At 47.6% G+C, this 15,602-nt stretch overlaps 1 protein-coding gene across 1 annotated transcript in view; it reads right to left on the minus strand.

Moving 5' to 3' along the window:
- The window catches only part of FIBCD1 (fibrinogen C domain containing 1), a 58,210-nt gene extending 43,760 nt beyond the window's left edge, over positions 1-14,450 (minus strand). Inside the window, exon 1 of the mRNA XM_074293890.1 lies at positions 14,247-14,450. Coding sequence (XP_074149991.1) covers positions 14,247-14,318 — 72 coding nt within the window. The 5' untranslated portion in view covers positions 14,319-14,450. The remainder of the gene's footprint in view (positions 1-14,246) is intronic.
- Between the last annotated feature and the right edge of the window lie 1,152 nt (positions 14,451-15,602).

Below are 15,602 nucleotides of genomic sequence, written 5' to 3' on the forward strand. Positions count from 1 at the left end.
TGTCGGTTATTACTACATGATCAGCATTGTGCTCGGTGCTACGGGGGGATGGAAGGAAGCACGAGACAATGTGCCTGGTGCTAGGAAGCTCAGGATTTATCAAGGAGGAGAAGTATAGAACTGAGTATCCCCAGTGAGGTTACAGGGGGGATTTTCTGGCTATAAGCTCCAAGTTGGCAGATTTTACAGTGCACGCTTGGCCTTGCCACCAATCTAGTGCTCTCTTCCAGCCTCTTCTGGGTTCCATGGTGTGGAAAAGAGGCCAGGGCTGCTTCTGGCAATTTATTCTCATCTCATTGTGGGAATGAGTCACCCTCCCCCATCCCTCCCCTCCTGCACATACCAAACAGTTAACCAGCTTCCAAAGTGCCAATCATTTGCTGAGGGATGCTGCCCGGTCCTTTCCTCCAGCCCCACTGAGGTGCCCGGCATTGGGAGGCAGGTGCTGTCCATGGTCCTCCCTTTCTCCTCCCATTACATGGAAGGCAGGGTCCCCTGACCCCTACTGGAGCAATGCTCTCCAACACCCCCAGGGAGCCGAGGCTGGGAGAGCCGGGTTTGTTCAGAGACAAAGAACAACTTGGGTCTGAAAGCCGGGTCCGGCGCTGCATCAGCAAAGCCTCCCTGTCCGCCTCCCTGTCCTTTTGGCCCTTTCCCCTCAGCACCGACCTGTTTGGAGTGGGACCTCCCCCAGAGCCCCCCTTACTTCGGCACTCAGACCATTCGGCTCTAAGCCGCTCCTGCCAAGGGCCCAAGCTGACCTAGGGAGCCCAGGTTCGAGCCCCCTCTGACTTGTTACCCTTTATGCTTTGTAACCCGAAGAGCCCTGCCTCCTCAATCCTGATACCCGGCCCCTTGATAAAGAAAGAGGCAAATAAGGGGGTTCTGCAGAAATAGGTAGGAGTGGGATGATGGGAATTAAGCAGGCAGGAGGGGGTAGTGCTGGGGACTAGAGATGAAAGAGGCTACTCAGCTTATAGGAGAATTAGTCTTCAGGGACCACCTTAAAGATAAAGTGCCATTCACTTTTATAGGCTGCCTTTTACGTGCGTTGCAAAGAAATCTGTCCAAGATAATAAGAGGGGCTTTTGCCAGAGAGCTACCTTTCCTGAGTTTGCTTTGGGCTTATAGTATATTAATTGAGGCCTTTGCCAATCCTTGCTGAGCTGAGCACACAGGCTGGGGGCGTTCTAAGCAGAGCAGCCCTTTGCAAATCTGGGCTCCCTGAGTCGGCGAGGGGGTGGGCTTATGGCGAAGCAGGAATTTCAAACAAAGTGTTAAGAGGCAGTATGGTACAGGGGAAAGAACACCAGGGTGGGAAACAAGAAATCAAGGCCTTAATCCTGGCTTTGTTACCTGCCTGCTTGGAATCAGACTCAGTTATCTCATCTGTAAAATGAGGCATTTGAACGCTGAGGCTCCCTTTTAGCTTTGGCATTCCATCCTTTTATAAAGGGTTTCTGATGGGGAGTTTTCTGCCACGCTGACGTGCGAAGGAGAGAAGTTTTAGGGTAAGGAGTATTTCTGTGGCCTCTGCAGCACAGCCTGGAGCACCCCCGTTACAAGGCCAGCCTCGCTGTAGGTGTCACAGGAAGAAGGAACAATGCCCGAGTCCCAAGATTTGAGTTTGTCAACGAGACTGCAGCTATTGTTTAAGGAGAACTATCCTATTCTGCATCTTTTGGGGGCAGTGCCCCCCATTAGGCAACAGCCTGGTCCCAGCTAAAAGTCCCCTTCTATCAATGACTGCTTCCAAGGCATCGAGGAAGACCTTGGGCAGCAATTGGAAATTCAGTAGCATCTACTGTTGTTCAAATGTTTCCAGAGTCACAGAGACTTTGGCGACCAACTAGGGGACCTTCTTGTATTGGTTCTGCAGAGGGGAAGGAGAAATAGAGGAGGAGAAGGAGAGCTCTGTGGTATCCCTGTGTCCCCTTCTTACTGGCTGACTGAGCTGTCAATCAGCATCATACAATGCCCAATTAAATCTGGCATTGGCTGGACTGATGAGGATTGACGGCTCAGTCAGCTGGTGACCCTGGTAGAAGGAAAGAACGGTGTTTTCTTCTGACATTTGAATGTACCCCATAAACATTTCTGAAGTCCCATTAATACAAAGTTCTTGTATTTTATCTGGTGGCCAAGGTGGCTGGGGGAGGGGGAGGACAGAATGAGGCTGGGCTACCTTGGCTGGGGAGCACAGACCAGGGGTGCCTAAGCCTCCTAGGTGCTTAAACTATTCAGAAGGATGCTTTAAGGTGCAGCCAGAACTGTCCGCAAGGGTGAGAGCAGGGAAGAAAGGGAGAGTTTTGGCTCAGAGTCAAAAAGTCTGGAATGGTGAAGGTCTTGTTTAACCCTCATCCCCTTAAAAATGGGTAACCAGCCTGGAAGTGTGTACAGCAATGGGACTTTGCACAAGCCTCTTTTGTGTTTTCTCTGGAACCTCCCCAGGCGTAGCCCAGGGCTTGGCCCACAAGAGGTACTAAGTCACTACTTATTGATTGTTAGTGAAGATGGACCATGGTTCCAGATCCTAGGAGGAGAAAATCAAGCTTGGGCTAGTTTGGTGTCGAGAGCGTGCAGTCCTGTTAGAGATCCACGGAGGCTAGGCCCCAAGTCCTTGCTGGGGGACAGTAAAGAGCTGCCAGGACCTCGTGGGGACACAGAGGCCTGGAAGGGCTGGGTAACCCCTCTCCAAGACCCCCCAAACAGTGAAATCCAGGCATGCTTCTATCCTCTGTTCCTTTTTTAGCCAAGTCTGGGAGCTGAGCCGATCTATCCCAAGGCCAGCCTAAGCGCGGGGCCAGCAGCCGCCTTTCTTCCCTGATGCTCCCTTCCCATGGCCCCTGCAAAGGATCTGACTCTTCTCCTGATTGACAGATTCCATCCCTTGAATGAAAGGCTCATGAGGAGAAAACCTGTCTCCCTGTTCAGGGATGGAGTTCAAGTGACAGCGAACAAATTGTGTCACCAAACAGAGAAGGGAAAGAGGAAAGAAGACAGGGGTTTTGAGCCCACACTAAGCTTTGCCTTAACTTTCCCTCAAAATGCTGGAGCCAAAGGAGAGAACAACTGTGTCTTCTGACAGAAAATATGTCTTGGCTCGGGAAGAACCAAAAGGCAGAGCAAGGATGGGCCTGTGGGAAGCGTCCTCGAGACCAGCCAGGGTCGGCATGGACTCTCATGGACTCCGAGGAGAGAGCAGGGGCAGAGGAAGGGAGGTAGGCTGCCGAAGACTTCTCCCCTAAGATTCTGGCCCAAGCATACTTTCTGTCCTGGAAGCTGCCCCTCTTGGGGCTGCAAACAGTTCCAAGCTCATGAATTGATGTCAAGCAAATTCTCAGCTGTATCATTGGGCAACATCACAACAGAAGAGAGTATGAGGGACCCATTTTCCCCGGGACAGTTTTATCCTGTCCCCTGTGACACCAGCCACACAAAGGATAAAACTATGGATCATCCCTTAAGCAAGAAAAATTGATCCTTGCCCCAATATTAAAAACCAAAAGAATGGTTCCTCCTGTCCCATCATCCTTCTCTTCCCAGTCGACTATTGTCATTGTCGCCACTATCACCACCATCACCCTCATCACCATCATCTTAGCTATTCTAAATAGCACTTAAAGATTTACAAAGCACTTTACAGACATACACCCATTTGATTCCCACCACAAGTGTGTGAGGTAGGTATAATTATCATCCCCATTTTACAGATGAAGAAACTGAGGCTCAGAAAGATCAAGTGACTTACCCAGAGACACACAGCTAGTAAGTGTCTGAGGCAGGATTTTAACCCAGTGCTTCTTGACTCCAGGTCCAACGTTCTATCCACTACACCACACTGCCTCTGTTAATGGAGAAAGTCATTTGGAATACCGCATTTGGGCTCAGAAAGAAAACTGACCACCTAACCTGTGTTAACCTAACATGTTAACCCTCCTGGGTGACCTGGGGGATCTTGTGCTAAATCTTTTCCCTTCTCTGGACTTCAATATCCCCTATAGAAAAATGAAGGGTCTTGATTTAGTAATATCTAGAATTCTATGTTCAAAGTTTAGAACAGAGCTGAATGAATGAATAAATGAATATTCTAAGGTCTCTTCCAACTCTAACATTCTATGATTCAACTTCCGTCGGCAACCAACACAATGTTAGGGATATGGGTTGTATTTCAATAAAGACAGGGTGAATTAAGTCAAAACTCCCCTAATAATAGAACAAAGGGAAACAGATTCATGTTGGAGCATAAGAAATTTAGTCATGACCTCAGAAATGACTCATGAATGACAAATGGAGAGAGGTGCATGATACCAAGGGAAGCTCTGAATTCTCTAGGCCTGGGGGGTTCCAACAACGGGGCCTGTAGCTCGCCTGTGATGCACCACACTTCCAACTGTGGCCAGAACCAGATTAAAGAGTAATTGGGAAACATTTAACAAAAGAAATAAAGATACAGTAAATTATAGATAATTTTATATTTTAAAACTAAGTTAAAATGCAGCCGGCAGGGATCGTTATGCACAATTTAGTGTCCCTGCTTCTTTTGAGTTTCACCTTGCTGCGCTAGAGCAGTCAGTGGGTCAGTGAATAGAACACAGGACTTGTTCTAGAAGACTCATTTTCATGGGTTCAAATCCAACCTCAGATTCTCACTAGCCGTGGCACCCTGGACAAGTCACTTAGCCATATTTGTCTCAGCTTCCTCATCTGTAAAATGAGCCGGAGAAGGAAATGGCAAAGGTCTCTATTATTTTTGCCAAGAAAATTCCAAATGAGGTCATGAAGAATCGGACATGACTGAAATGACTGAACAGAGAGGATTTATCCACAAAGGATAAATAAAAGACGGTCTTGTCCTGAAATTGGGAGTGGAGGGAGGGTCAGTCAGAGGGCTAGGCTTACAAGAGCTACTTTTCTTGCTAGGGCCCTCCGTTCCTCCCATTCTTTCCTTCTCCCTGAGAAATAGGGAGAAAACAGAAACCCTTTCATTTTTTAGATGGAGAAGCTGAGATATCGGTTAAACAACTGGTCCAAGGTCACACAGTAAATGAGTAACAGTGGAGAACAGAGCCCAGGTCCCCTGCCACCCACACTAGCGTTCCAGCCATTAGAGCCCAACATGCTTATTGGCAGTGGAAGGAGACTGGTGAGTACCTTGAAAACCACATGACTCGAGTCTATTGTGCTTTCCTTATAAATTACATAAGTTAGCTGGCTGACCCAAACCAGAGAGGCTCTTTTTTTTTTTTTAAGATTCATCTTTACTTTCCTTCATATTTCTACAAAAACTGATTAGTAGGAGGCAAGATATGTGAAAGTGTTTTATAAATTTTAAAACTCTATATAATGTGGGCACTTGCTATTATTAATAAAGTAACATGGGTTAGAAGCATCAAGGTAGAGAAGAGAACACTGGATTAGCAGTCAGAAGGAAGGAAAGAAACAATTATTTATTTAACACCTACTATGTGCAGGCACTGAGCTACGCACCTTATAAATATTATCTCATTTGATCTTCTCATCAGTCCTAGGAGATGCTAGTATTGTCTCCACTTTACAACTGAGGAAACCAAGGTATTCCAAGTCTGTGATTTGCCCAGGATCACACAGCCAGTAAATATCTAAGACTGAATTTGAACTGAGGTTTTCCGGACTCCAGGCTCAGCACTCTTTTGTACTACCTAGCTGTCTCTGCTGAGGTCAGAAGACTTAGATTGTCATCTTGGATTTGCCACCTACAAGTTAATATGCAGGCTTAAGCAAATCACTTTATTTCTTCAGGCCTTGGTTTCTCCATCTGCAAAATGAGAATGTTGAGACAGAGACAGAGAAAAGAAAAAATGACAAAACCAAAAGAAGAAAGGAAAGAGGAGAGAATAACACAGAGAGATGGGAGACAAAGAGAGGCAGAGAAGAGACAAAAGAGACAATGATAAGCTGACAGAGAGAGGGGAAAATGGGATGGAGGGAGAGAGACTGAGAGGAGAGAGAGACAGAAGCAGACACAGAGAGACAAAGGGAGACAGAGAAGGGGGGAGAAAGGAGGGAGAGACAGAGAGAGACAGAGAAACAGAAAAACTGAGAGAGACAGAGATAAACAGAGAGGAGAGAGAGGAGGAGAAAGAAAGCATTTGCTAAATATTTAACCATGTGCCTATGCTGATGATGTCTAAGGTCACTTGCACCTTTAACACTTTGCTCTATATTCTAACATTCTAGGACCCTCCTAGCGCTAATATTTCGTGGCAGGGAAATGCAAATAGGAAGTTAATGAAGTCAATGCCCACTGGTGTTAAAGCTGGAATATTTGAGAGCTTTACAATAGCCCAGGAATAAATACGAGAGGGGGGGGGGGAGGGACGAAGAGAGAGAGAGAGAGAGAGAGAGAGAGAGAGAGAGAGAGAGAGAGAGAGAGAGAGAGAGAGAGAGAGACACACAGAGAGACACACAGAGAGACACAGAGAGAGAGAGAGAGAGAGAGAGAGACAGAGAGAGAGACAGAGAGACAGAGAGAGAGACAGAGAGAGAGACAGAGAGAGAGACAGAGAGACAGAGAGAGAGAAAGAGAGACAGAGAGAGAGACAGAGACAGAGAGAGAGACAGAAGGAGAGAGAGAGAGACAGAGAGAGAGAGAGAGAGAGAGAGACAGAGACAGAGAGAGAGACAGAGAGACAGAGAGAGAGACAGAGAGACAGAGAGAGAGACAGAGAGACAGAGAGAGAGACAGAGAGACAGAGAGAGAGACAGAGAGAGAGAAAGAGAGAGAGAGAGAGAGAGAGAGAGAGAGAGACAGAGACAGAGACAGAGACAGAGACAGACAGAGAGAGAGAGAGAGAGAGAGAGAGAGAGAGAGAGAGAGAGAGAGAGAGAGAGAGAATAACTACTAGACTTCCTGCCTACAAAACTGTTAATCACCCATTTTGGCTAAACCAGAGTTCCTAGAATCCTAAAATTTAAGGATGGCAGCATTAGAAGCTCAGAGGCCATCAAGTCTAACTTATATTTAATCAGGAATCCTCACAGCAAGACTCCCAATGAATGGTCATCAGCCGGTCTCTATTTGAAGCTTTTTAGAAATGGGGAAGTGGGCCATCTTCACTTCTAAACAGCTCTAATTTCTCCCTACCTTTAAACTAAATTTGTCTCTCAGAATCTTCCAGAATTGCCCCTATCTCATGACAAGGCTTCCTGCCCTGTGTTTCTTCCTAGGGAGAGACCTTGGACCTCCCAGTTATGTGCCTTGTTCAGCAGGGTTCCAACAATCCAGTAACATTCACCCGGAATCCTTCACCAGCTGTTTGCATATTCCTGCCCCCTCATCATGTCCCAGTGATACTGAAGCTTCAACTTCCCATTTTTAACCCCTGTTTCCCAGTCTACCATTCCCATTCCCCTCAACCTTATCGTTTGAAGGTTCCACTCCACATGTACCTACTCCTTCCTGAGACTCTTGCTCTATAATGAACAAACTTCCTTCCTGGATTACTGCCACCTCCCACCTCTTGTTGAATATCATTGGATAGGGTTAAAAAGATGACTAAGGAAGAGGCAAACAACAATTGAAGATGTCCAGGTTAACAAATTATTAGATTCCTGATGAAGAAGGCAGATGATTAGAAGGTTCAAGGTCTCCTCCCATCCTCATCCTCAAGGTCAGTATTGGGGAGCTGCTGTTGAGCAACCATGCCGATGTGGCCCCCTGCACATTTATGTTACAGAATCACATCTGGGTCCTCACTACAGCATGACAATTTTTCTACTCCTCCCTAATTGATTATCTATTTCACTAACTACAGCAGCTGTTCTAAACTTTATCCTCTTTTTGTCCCTCAGTGATACTATAGTACCCTCTCCTCCCACCCTTACAGCTGAGGACATACCTACATTCCCTAATACTTCACTGAAAAATAAGTAAGGACATTAATCTGCGAGCTCCTTCTCCTCTCTCTTTATATGACATCCCCCTAATAGCTCTCCCATTATCTCTTCCTTTGATGGGGCCTTTCTCCTTTCTAAAGTCAAACTTTCTATATGTGTCATTAATCCTATCCCTTCCCATCTTCTCGAGGAGAACCTCAACCTCTCTTTTTTCCCCTCTAATTTTCAAACTCTCCCTACCTACTACTTACTTCCTTTTAACCTATAAAGAGGTCCAATTATCTGCCATTCTAAAATTAAAATATCTTCCTAGGTAGCTAGGAAACTACTGTCCCTGCTAGCTACTGTCCTATATCTCTCTTCCCCTTCTTATCTAAACTCTTTGGGGAAAAAAATCTATATCTAATATCTCCACTACCTCTCTTCTCATTCTCTTCTTAATCCTATGCAATCAGCTTCCAACTTCATCATTCAACTGAAACTGCCTTCTCCAAAGATATCAGTAGTCTTTTAATTGCCAAATTTAATGACATTCCCTCTCTCCCTCTCCTGTCTCCCTCTTTTCTCTTCCTTACCTCCTCCCTGCCTCTCTCTTCTTCTCAATCCTCATCCTTCTCTAACTCTAGGCAGTATTTGATGCTTTGACTGCCTTCTTCCACTAGGAATTTTCTTCTCTTCAGGTTTTTTGTAACATTTTTCTCCTGGTTTTCTCCCAGCTGCCTTATCCAGTCTCCTTTTACTGGATCTTCATCTATATCATACTCACCAACTATGGATATGATCTAGGTTCTCTCTTGGGCTATCTTCTCTTTTCTTTCACTTGGTGACCTCTACTCCCATTATCAGCCAAATATCATCTCAAGCAAATTACTTCCAGATGTATTTATCCAGTTTTAGTCTTTCTCCAGAGTCCTAAGACAGGTGTCACAAATCACCAAACTTACCCGGCCCAAAACAGAACTCATTATCTTCCACCCCGACCCTCCAAACCTATCCCTTATTCCTGGTGAGGGTCCCTCTATCCTCTCAGTCACCCAGGTTTGCAACCTTGGTATCATCTTCAATTCTTCCCAAATATTCTCCCCAAAATTCTTCCCAAATTCAATAATTTGTTAAGTCATGTCATTTATGTCTTCACAGCATCTCTTATACATGCATCTCCACTTATGTAAGCAACAGCCTAGCAACCTTGCTCCCTATAAAGCCGGGTAAATGCAGTAGCCTCTAATTGGTCTCCCTGCCTCAACTCTCTCCCCACTTCAATCTGTCAGCTACTTTGATGCCAAAGTGATTTTCCTGAAGTACAAGTCTAAGCCCCCAGTACCCAGTAAACTCTTGTAGCTCCCAAAATCCTCTGGGTCATTTAAAGCCCTTTGTGATCAGACCTAGTCCTATCTTTCTGGTCTTCCCATAGAGGGACATCTCCATATCTGGTCACAGGACCCAGATGGCTCCAGAAGGGAAACTAAGGCGGTGACCTGGTCCAGTCCCTCACGTAAACCCCATTCACTTGCATGCCATGGCATCACCTTCCTGATGTCATGTCCCCTTTGAGAACAAAGAACAAACAACAATCTTCCCATCTATCACTTCCTCCAGAAGGCCTTTCCCAGCCCCTTCAGCAGTTGGTCACCTTGTATTTACTTCATATATATTTCTATACATGTTGTCTTCCCCATTTGGATGAAAGCTCCTTAAGGGCAGGAATTAGTCTTGCCTCCCCCCACCCATATCCATCCTTTCCCACCCATTATCCTCAGTGCTTAACTGAGTGCCTGACACACTTCATAAATATTGATTGATTGCTTGCTTTCATTTGGGCTCTCTATGTAACAGTCTTTCAAATACCTTAAGACTGTAATCCTGTCCCTCCTAAATCTTCCCTTCTCCAATTCTTTTCATTGATCTGCATACGGAATGGACTAAAAGAAAGGAGCCCCTTCGGGTCCAGAGGTGGAAGAGAAAAGTGGCATAAATAAAAATAAGATGGATCAAATGCAAAAATTGGTTCCAGCAAGAACTTCTTGGCCATTGGGGGAACAAACAAAGGAATAAGTTACCTGGGAAGGTTTGAAGAAGTTTTGCCCTGAATTGTTTAGAGATGAGAAATCCCCAACCGATTTCTGATAAGGGGGTACTTTGGATTTTCCTAGTCTTATGACCATTGGTGGGAATTTGGACAGATAGTTCATGTCAGTTAAAAAAATTTCCCTGATGTTTTCCATTCCAAACACATTCATCTAAGTCTGGACACACGGGCACAAGCCTTCTCCTTCTCTCCTAGGCAGCTTAGTCATACAGTGGATAGAGTCCTGAGCCTGGAGTCAGGAAGTTGTTGTGTCATGTTACTTGAAGAAACTGAGGCAAACAAGGGACATGACTTGTCCAGGGTCACATAGTAGTGGGTATAGCTGGATTTGAACTCAGGTCTTCCTTGTTCAAAGCCTGGTGTTCTAGCCACTGTGCTACCTTACTGTTCTAAGAATCAGGAAAACCTGAGTTCAAATTCAACCTCCAACACTTATTAGCTATAGGTCCCTGAACAAGTCATTTAAGCTCAGTTTACCTCGGTTTCTTCCATTGTAAAATGGAGCTACTAATAGCTCCCATAACTCCCAGAGTTGTGAGGATCAAATAATATATCTGTAAAGAGTTTAGTCCAGGACCTGGCACCTAGTAAGTACTTAATCTATCCTTCCTCTTTCCCTGCCTCCCTCTTTCTCTCCTTCCCTTCCTCCCTCCCTCCTTTCTCCTTTTGTCCATCCTTTCCTTCCACCTTGCCTTCCTTCCTCCCTTCTTCCCTTTTTCCTCCCCTCTTTTTCTCCCTCCGTCCTTCCATCTTTCCTTCTCTTCCTCTTTCCCTTCCTTCCTTCCTTCCTTCCTTCCTTCCTTCCTTCCTTCCTTCCTTCCTTCCTTCCTTCCTTCCTTCCTTCCTTCCTTCCTTCCTTCCTTCCTTCCTTCCTTCCTTCCTTCCCTCCCTCCCTCCTTCCTTCCTTCCTTCCTTCCTTCCTTCCTTCCTTCCTTCCTTCCTTCCTTCCTTGAATTTCAGAGTCAGCTAGTGAGATGCCAAGGGAAGACAATATGTAGACAGATGTAGAAACAGAACCTAGAGGGGGAAAGTGGCTTGGATGAGAACAAATAGCTGGTGAATGGCAGAGTCAGGACTCTGACATGCATCCTGGAGACTCCTGGTTCAGTCCTCTTTCTCCGGCATCTTTGGACTCCTGTGCACTGTCTGTTGGAGAAGACGAGGAAGCTGGGGATGGTGGCCGAAGCCCAGGCCCCCAGAGAGAGCACAAAGCCTAGATGTGCTCATTTGCCAGGGGGAAGACAGCTGGGCTTCTGCTTTTGTGAGCAGCTGGAGCCTGCACCCCCAGGGAACAGCTGTAGGAGGCCCCAACCCCCTCGAGGGTCTGGGGAGCCGAATTTCAAACAGCACAACCACCAAAGTCACCCAACTCAGAAAGAAAGACCATAAAAAGGACCCTTGATGTTCTTCTTTATGTATTTTGTGTCTTTACAATGTTCCTGACCCCTGGAATAAATCCCCCCAGGGAAGGTATGAGTTGTCAGAAGGAGATCCTCATCAGTCTGGGATGGTTTTATGGTGGCTCTGCCTAAAGGTCAGAAGATGGACCTCATTAGCTTTCTCTATGTAGTTCCGATGGAGACAAGCTAGGACCAACCCAAGAAAGTTACAGGAAGGCATTTACTCACAGTGAAAGCTGTCTAATGGGATGGGTGACTCGGCTGATAAAGATCTAGTCTGGGCTCTAATCCTTACCTCTCTGAGTCTCAGTTTCCGCATCTGTAAAATAGGGATAATAGTAACATTCCCCTCCCCTCCCCCCCAGGGCCATTGCCTGATTTGATTGAGTGTGCAAAGAATAAGTCTTAATAGCTCTCTAAATATGGCAACTGTTATTGGAAGTATCCAAGTCAAAACTAGATGACCACTTATCAGGACTTCTCTGGGATGGGGGCTGGACTTGATGATCTCTAAGTTCCTTTCTAGCTCCAGGATTCTGTGATTCCTCTGCTCTGGCCCAAAGACATAAAAGAAAAATATAGGGAGAATAATTAGAGTTCACAGCAAGGACTGCTGACCATTAGCTTCTCCTCCACGCCTCCTTTGGATGGGGGTGTGACCATGTACAGAAGACAAATCTGAGTCAGAAAACCTGCATTTGGGGGCAGCTAGACGATGCAGTGGATAGAGTGCCGACCCTGAAGTCAGGAGGACCTGAGTTCAAATGTGGCCTCAGACGCTTAATACTTCCTAGCTGTGTGACCCTGGGCAAGTCACTTAACCCAACAAAAAATAAATAAATAAAGAGAAAGAAAGAAAAAAAAAACAAAACCCCTAGGTTTTAGTCCTAGTTCTAATGTAAATAAGCTCTATGACCTTAGGTCGATCACTTAATTTTCTGTGCCTCAGTTTCCCTATCTGTAAAATGGGATCAAGGATCTTTGCTCACTTCTCTCCCAGGGCTTTGATGAGAATGAAATGGAGAAGATACATGCGGCAGCCCTTCGAACATTGTAACTTAAAACCCCAGAAGGAGCCCAAACCAACAGCCTGTAGCAATGAGCTGCAACCCCCATCTTCCTGTGTGTGGGGCTGTGTCTCCCCTCCCTCTGCTTCCCTTCCCTCTCGCTTTCCCCATGTGCATATGTCTGTAAGATTTTTAAAATGTTAACATCTTGGCTGTTTTTCTTTTCTTTGTCAAACCGGGCACCTTGTGCAGAAGCCCATTTGAGGTAGCACCAGGCTTACCTTGGGCATGGACAGTACTTGATTAGGGGAGAATGGGACTGGCCCCGAGGCAGCTGCTAATGATCCCTCTCTGAGAGGCTCCTAATCCTCTGACCGAGAGCTCTGGGATGGCAGCCGTGAAGGGGAAGAGAACATGCCCTTCTGGCTGCCCCGGCCCCATGATGAGCCCAATTCAAGGACAGAGAAAGAGATCATAAAAATGGATCATAAATCGAGTCTGAAGGAACTTTACAAGGCATTGGTCCAAAAGTCTCATTTCACAGATGAGGAAACTGAGGCCCCAAAGGACCGAATGAGTTGCCCGAGATCATGCAGGTAGTGACAGGATAAGGATTGGAACCCAAGCCCTCTGCCTCAACCTCGACCCTCCTGGGGTGCCATGCTGTTTCGCCATAGACAAGGTTCTAGCCCTGGAGATGGCTCTCCAACGGAAGGGTTCTTGACTACAGTTATTTCTCATCCTTGGGCCCAGGTGGGGGGGTTAGGAGGGGAGCCTTACAGGCTGTGGTCGGACTTCCAAGTCCTCCAGCCTTTGCTCCCTGACCTTAGACACGGGTGGGATCACCAGCCTCAGCAACCGGGCTCTTCCTGGACCAAAGCTGGTCTCCATCTTTCTCACCTCATTCATTCTCCCTTCTAGCCCCAGCCCCGTCAGCGGCGCCAGCCCCGTGCGCTGTGACCCTGGTCCCCAACGAGTGCAGCCTCTGGGATGGCGGGGCGGCTGGGCGGCAGGACGGGTCATGTCCTGGCTTTGCCAGCTGCACCCCACTGCCGGCTCCCGTCCAGGCACAATCGGGGACATGGCCCGGGGCCCGCGGTAGCTCGCCCCCCAAGCATGGCAGCCCCCCATTTCCGCGTGCCGGCCCCCCGCACAACTCCATCCACAATGGGGCGGGCACTGCCCTCTATCCCACCCTTCTTTCTTCCAAGCCGTCCCCCCCTTCATAAGTAAGTCTAAGCAAGCCCCTGAATCATTTCAGTAGATGGGACAAAGGCAGCAAAGATTGCAAATAACCAGACAGAACTCACTGCAGCATGGAGTCAACATGCAAAATCCTATTTAAAAGGTTCTTTAAGCATTTACAACGTGCTCCAGTTACTCCGAGGTGGCTGAGCAGGGCTTATTTACCTGTTTGCCGCTGCCTCCCCCTCAGCCAGCCCGCTACAGACCCAAGGTGCCACACTCGGAAAATAAAGAAACTCAATAATTCAGAGCCAATTTGCCGACAGCCACCACTATCCTCCCAGATCCCCTCAAGAGGTGACAGGGGGACCATGAAAGGACCCTCTCAGGGGCAAGAAGTCTGGCAGTCTGGGAAGGAACCTGGGACTGCATCTCAACTCCGCAGCCGCGATGCCCCGGACCTAGCCCCCCTCGCTCGCGTGCCTGTCAAAAGCCAACCATGCACTCCACGGTCTCTCACTCTCCAGCTGCTGCCTGGATGGTGGGAGGGGAGGGGAAACAAGAGAGATCTTGGCCAGAGGACTTCTGTTTATCTCCTTAATATCATGCCTCTGGATGGTGATGGATTCTACCTTCCGCACGCCCGCCCTCCTTCACCCTGATCCTTTTTTCATTCTTTCCCTTTACCTGGGATTTCTCCTGCTGTCCGTCTTCAAGTTGAGGGGCTCCACCCATGGCTTTCCATCTGTCATTTACCATCTTCTAGGAGGACTCAGTGTAAAAATGTTTAAAATGGATCTAGATGCACAGAGATGCAGAAGAGGAAACCACCTGAATCTTGCAAAGGGATTTGAGCTTTCTTCTCCCTGCCCTTCTTCCTGGCTGGCTCTAATGCAACCCTGTGGCATGTCAGCCTCCCTCTGTCACTCCCTCTCCGTCACCCTCTCCCTCGCTCCATCTCTCTCTCTCTCTCTCTCTCTCTCTCTCTCTCTCTCTCTCTCTCTCTCTCTCTCTCTCTCTCTCTCTCTCTCTCTCTCTCTCTCTCTCTCTCTCTCTCCCTCTCTCTCTCCCTCTCTCTCTCTCTCTTTCCCCCCCCCTCCTTTTCCTCCCTCCCTCCTTCCTTCCCTCCACCCCCAGCTTTCTCTGCTGCCCTAGGTGGTCAAAACCAGAGAAACTCAGGTTAAAAAACAAAACAAAACAAAACAAATAAGCCCCAAACAAAGGCAAGGCCAGCAAACAAACCACCCACCAAAAATCCTCAGAAAGAACATTAGAAAAAAAAGGGCAGCTGTGGAGAGCTCGAGCCCCGTCTTTTTGGAGAGAGGAGAAAAAAAAGAAAATCCCAGCCCAAATATTTGCAAAAACTTAAGCCAGAGCTACCAGCTCAAGTCACCTTAAAAGAAATGGGGTCTAAGCTCCAGGAAGGGGAGCTGCGGCGTGAGGCAGTTTCTGATGAGCTGTGGACAATCTCTCTCCGGTGCTCCCTGTCACCTCTTGCCGCTTGCCACCTCTCTCCCCAGCAGAGATGGGCTATTAAGCTCAGAAACCCAGAAATGAGGGGGAGCGAAGGGGCAGAGATTTCTAATACAGCGCCGCTCCCCAGAGTAGGGAAATGTCCGAGGGCTTGGTCCGGGTCGGGGCAGGAATATCTCCAGGTGTGACTGACCCCAGCCCTTGGGTCAAGCAAGGGGACTTCTCCCTAAGGATGCCCTGGCTCAGAGCCACATCCTCTCCCCTCCCTCCCCCCAGGGGAATGGCCAAGCCAGTCTCAAACTACAGCCTCCACTCTCTCTTGGGTCCAGGTGATCCAGGGATTGGGGAGGAGGGGGTGGAAGGGGGAGGAGGAGAAGGAGAAAGGAGGAAGAGGAGGAGGAGGAGGAGGAGAGAGAGGAGGAGGAGGAGGAGGGAGGAGAACAAACCGAAGCCAGCCTACTTCTCGGATGGCGACAGCTGCCAGCATGTAGGAGCTGATCCTCTTCTGAGCTCTCCCGGGCTAATTACCCACCTCGCTCCCGGCTGCTGTTCACGAGAAATGCACAGCAC

Source organism: Sminthopsis crassicaudata, chromosome 2 (assembly GCF_048593235.1).
Source record: "Sminthopsis crassicaudata isolate SCR6 chromosome 2, ASM4859323v1, whole genome shotgun sequence".
NCBI lineage: Eukaryota > Metazoa > Chordata > Mammalia > Dasyuromorphia > Dasyuridae > Sminthopsis > Sminthopsis crassicaudata.